The sequence below is a fragment of the Aaosphaeria arxii genome (assembly GCF_010015735.1).
Source record: "Aaosphaeria arxii CBS 175.79 unplaced genomic scaffold BU24scaffold_14, whole genome shotgun sequence".
Lineage (NCBI taxonomy): Eukaryota > Fungi > Ascomycota > Dothideomycetes > Pleosporales > Aaosphaeria > Aaosphaeria arxii.
This window is the reverse complement of record NW_022983487.1, coordinates 1-4,186: the sequence shown is the minus strand read 5'-3', so window position 1 is coordinate 4,186 and position 4,186 is coordinate 1. Positions and strand designations below refer to the sequence as shown.

Sequence of the window (4,186 nt, the reverse complement as noted above, 5' to 3'; positions counted from 1 at the left end):
GATGCCGAGGCCAGTGTCGTGCCGTCCGGCGAGAAGGCCACCGCGCTGACCAAGTCCCCATGGCCCTCGAGCGTCTGCCGCAGCGCCCCCGTCCTGGCCTCCCACAGCTTGACCGTGGTGTCGCCCGATGCCGAGGCCAGTGTCGTGCCGTCCGGCGAGAAGGCCACCGCGGTGACATAGCGCCCATGGCCCTCAAGCGTCTGCCGCAGCGCGTTCCATTCCTCCTCTACTTTTGGCACTCCTCGAATCCATCGAGGTATGCTGCCTTGGAACCTCTTCCTTACTATGCTTGCTGTCGGTGCAAACACAAGCCCGCTATACGTCTGCAGAGGCGCCTGCTCAATCGCTGCCCGGTGGTAGAGAACGAACCGCTTCGCGTCGTGGACGAAAGCCAAAAGAGAAGGACCGTCACTAGACTAACTAAACTGTTAGCGAATCGTTGTGTGCTGTAGTAAAAGTACACTTACAGCAACGAATGACTCCAAAGATGCAATAGCATACACTCCTTCGGACACTTTCCCCATCCACCCGAGCGCCTCTAGCCAGTGGAGGAGATGCTCCTGCAAGAACTGGTGCACTTGGTCGTTGTCCCGTAGCTGCGTCCCGCTCTTCTGAACGTGTTGGACCCAGTACAGACATGCATACTGTAGTTCGGGAGGGAGGCTTTGCTCTACTTTGCGTCTCTCTATCTCGGCTACAAGCATGCCAGGAGTATCTACGCCACAGATGTCTTGCTTGAGAGCGCTCGACATTAGCTGTATGCAATGGCCTGCCAACGCTGCATGCGTCTGCTTCTCGTCGACCCAGAAAGCATCGCCACATCGGTCTTTGTTAAGCAGGAAGTCGCGGAACGACGGGTGATGGAGGCGAAGCGGTCGGCTATGATCCTCTGGGATGTCGAAGATGGAATGCAGCTCATACAGCATTTGATGAACACTCTCTACAGGAATTCGGAGCAACGTGGCCAGCGAAGATGTAGAAAGCGGCGATAACAGGAGTACGATCATTCCAAGAGTCTCTTTGACCAGGCTGTACCACTTCTTCTTTTCTTGCTTTCTGTACCTTCGAATAGGACTCTGGAGGACTGTAAGATATATCTTGTTCAACCGCTTTTCAGGTAAGACCGCAGGCGGATCATCCGTAGAGGAATCCTCGGCTGAGGATCCATCCGTAGGTGAGTCCTCCGTAGGGTAACCAACTCCGAGAATGGCCCGTAATCGATCATCAACAACAAGCTGGCCACCTTGTTGAATGAATCGACAGGCGGTTGCCGCCCAGATGAAGAGACCGCTTGCGCTCTGGCATAACTGTTTGATGACCCCCTGGCCTGGCCAGTCTGCAGCTTGGCAGCATTCTTGCGCAATAAGGCCGAAATTGTATTCTAAGAAGACGGAAATGTCATGATCGACGACCGACGGCGATATGTTGTGCAGCACATAGTCCTGGTGCTCCGCATCCGCGATCTGAAAGAACCCGTGGCGGATCGGCACTTCTGGCCTACTTGTGAGGAACACCCGCAGCCGGACACTCGTGAGTGTTCGAGCCTCGGCCAGCAGCTGCACGATGATGCGGATGTTGTTGTCGTTATCGCACTCATCGAGCGCATCGACCACTAGAACATACGAGGACAGTCCCACTAGCAGTGATAGTGGACGGACAACGAGGTGCTGCCACTGGTCGCCCAGGGACTGGCTGGCTATGTCGGGGCGGCTTGCGATTGCTTCGCAGATGTGCTCCCGACATGCTGGCACGTTGTGCGCAAGCTGCACCGCGATGCTCGTCACGAACTTGCCTGCGTGGCTGACGTCGCCGCCACCGCGCGAGAAGAAGAAGCTGGCTGCCAGACGCTTCTCGTCGTAGTAGCTGCGCGCCACTGTCCGCGAGATCGTTGACTTGCCCGTCCCCGCCAGCCCGCTCAGCCAGAAGATGCAGCGCTGGTCTTGCCCATCCGCCCAGCTGTGTATGACTTTCAAGAGGTCGATACGCGTGTCGGGCAGACACTTGGGCTCGTGCTGCTTGCTGTATGCGTTGAAGGGCGCGTCTTCGGCATGTGGCAGACGACTGAGCGGGTCCTCGAGCCCTAAGTATTTGTTTGCTTAGTGTCCTGCTCCTGTATCCTGGGTTGCTGGGCCTGAACTCACCGACGTGGTATGTGTCGCTGTGGTACGTGTCGCCTAGATGGGCCCTAGCATTGTCGCTGACGCGGACGTGCTCATAGCGGTGCCCCGGGGCACGCTCGCCGTTCCTCCCGCTGGCTAGCTCGTCAAGGTAGGCCATGTGCGATCAGGGTTGGGCGACCGCGAGAGGTGTATTTAAAGTTGGAGCTGGGAGCTGGAGCTGGAACCTGGCTGCGATCACGGTCTGTCCCGCCGTCGCCCTGCAGTGCTAGCCTATAGGGCTGATGAAGGGTAACATTAACACTCGGTTGAAGTCGTTTAAGAGCAAGCCTGCTGCATGGCTGCATATACATGACCCAGTTAGAAGTGCTCAGAACGGCTCGATACACCACGCCAAGACCAGGCTGAGGTTGCTTACACCTTTATCCGCACCGTTAAAGCAGGACGGTCATCACAAGCTATACCTTAACGATCTTATCATTATTGTCTCTAGTTATATGTTTCTTGTGCACAACAGGTCGCCGCCTGCACGTCTATCCATTACCACATCCGCGCTACTGGTGCATTCCAAGTCTCTGACGCATCTGGATCTAATGCAACACCTTTGCGTTCTTACCGCGCTTCTCCTTGTCTGCACTTGCTTCTGCCTCTGGTCCAGTACATTTCGGTATCGACTACGCGTTCTCTTGCCTTTGGCTTTTTTGGCAGCATCTTTGTCTGGGGATCAAATACTTATTTGATCCATCGCAAGCCGAGGTACGAGTCGTTATAGCCCGACTCGGAGCAGTAATAGACCCATCCTGGGGTAGGGTTCGTTATCCAGTTCCTTGGTGGGTAGAAGCTGGCCAGATGATTATAGGATTCAGATACTCACCGCTTGCGGACACACAGTCGACGGCTGTGACTATCGTCCGCTTAACACCAGCACCTCTATAGTCTCGCACGTCATCCTTACCTATAAGAACTTTAACAGAGCTTAGCATTGACAGCATGATCCCAGTCTCGTCCATGTTATAATCATTCTCTGGCACGATGTTAGGTCTACGAAGCTCCGGTTTAATCACCTTAACCCACTGGGTGATCTTGTCATATATGTTGATGTCGTGCCGGTGCCAGTCCATCGCCCTGCTTGTCCTTTCTCTTCTGACGAAGAAAGGTATTGCTGGCGTTCGGCCTTGGGCTTTCTCGACGGTCGTCCGTGTTTACGATACCACGCCGCAGTGCGAGAGATGCTACCACACACATTCGGAAGGAGCTCTTGTTCTAGCGCCTCGCTGGCTGGGTTCATGGCTACTTGCTGCTTTACGTCGGTGTTTGGGTCTAAGAGTACGAGATCTTTTCTAGGAAGGGGAGGTGATTCTACGTGACCACAGGCATGGCCTGTTACGTCCGCCCAGTTCGAAACCATCCCGTTTGCTCCTCTAGCCCCGTGTGGCTTTTCACGAGCAAGAATCTCAATTCACTTGAAGAAATCCTTCGCAAATTGGCCCTCCATGTTCCCAGCCACGACATGCCCTCCATCAACCTCGATGTTGCTGTACTTGTGTAGCGCACCCCCCGCCACACTGCCTAGGTCGCCCATGAGTAGCCTCGCTTCTTTGGACGCTTTCACAAACTTATACTCGTGGCCTGTCGCCTTCGTTGTCTCTTTGAATGCTGCCATGCAAGCCCGATAGCAGTGGCTGAGTGCAACCGTTTGCCGCTCAATGGCCTGCAGAACCTCGGACTGCTGGGTCTTCGTGAGTCGGCTCTGAGGACCGGCATCGTCGGGCTCTTCGGTCACGGAGCTTGCATCAAGAATGGCTTGCATGCCGATCTGGAGGCCTTGCATTTGCCCTGTGAGGAGGGCAGTGGTCGCCTCGATCTTTGCTTCAAGATCTTTAGTTGCATCAAGGTTATCCGAAGCGGTTTTGCTTCACAGTCTTAGCAATTACCAAGTAAGTGGGTCAAGCTGTTATCTCACAGGGTACAGAAATCAAGAGCGATGGCAAGCGTGGATTTGTAGCTAGCCAGACGCGCTTGGAAGCCCCCAATCTCCTTTTCCTGGAACTGCAGCTTGAGCCTGTCCC

The 4,186-nt window shown here is 54.9% G+C and overlaps 3 protein-coding genes across 3 annotated transcripts in view; all 3 read right to left on the bottom strand.

Moving 5' to 3' along the window:
• BU24DRAFT_437328 (uncharacterized protein) overlaps nucleotides 1–2,828 on the bottom strand; it is a gene marked incomplete at both ends in the record, with an annotated part of 3,513 nt that extends 685 nt beyond the window's left edge. The window contains 7 exons of the mRNA XM_033530203.1: nucleotides 51–416; nucleotides 468–479; nucleotides 516–644; nucleotides 675–744; nucleotides 778–2,072; nucleotides 2,582–2,642; nucleotides 2,779–2,828. Coding sequence (XP_033377474.1) covers nucleotides 51–416; nucleotides 468–479; nucleotides 516–644; nucleotides 675–744; nucleotides 778–2,072; nucleotides 2,582–2,642; nucleotides 2,779–2,828 — 1,983 coding nt within the window. The remainder of the gene's footprint in view (nucleotides 1–50; nucleotides 417–467; nucleotides 480–515; nucleotides 645–674; nucleotides 745–777; nucleotides 2,073–2,581; nucleotides 2,643–2,778) is intronic.
• Nucleotides 2,605–3,625, bottom strand: BU24DRAFT_82158 (uncharacterized protein). Its single transcript, XM_033534679.1, has 3 exons — nucleotides 3,192–3,625; nucleotides 3,073–3,141; nucleotides 2,605–3,015 (listed from the first exon to the last, which is right to left on the bottom strand). The coding sequence occupies exons 1-3, from the start codon at nucleotides 3,523–3,525 to the stop codon at nucleotides 2,933–2,935; spliced, it is 486 nt and encodes a 161-aa protein (XP_033377473.1). The 5' UTR covers nucleotides 3,526–3,625; the 3' UTR covers nucleotides 2,605–2,932.
• BU24DRAFT_455692 (uncharacterized protein) lies at nucleotides 3,581–4,186 on the bottom strand (the record flags this gene model as incomplete). The annotated part of the gene is made up of 2 exons (XM_033531387.1): nucleotides 4,081–4,186; nucleotides 3,581–4,030 (listed from the first exon to the last, which is right to left on the bottom strand). A coding segment is annotated over exon 2 (366 nt), but the record flags the coding sequence as incomplete, so codon positions are not given.

Coding starts and splice junctions, on each gene's coding strand:
- BU24DRAFT_82158 (XM_033534679.1), bottom strand. CDS start 3,525: ATGGTTTCGAACTGGGCGGACGTAACAGGCCATGCCTGTGGTCACGTA. Junction 3,142..3,191: donor ATATATGACAAGATCACCCA/GTGGGTTAAGGT, acceptor ACATCGTGCCAG/AGAATGATTATAACATGGAC. Junction 3,016..3,072: donor CTCTGTTAAAGTTCTTATAG/GTAAGGATGACG, acceptor CGATAGTCACAG/CCGTCGACTGTGTGTCCGCA.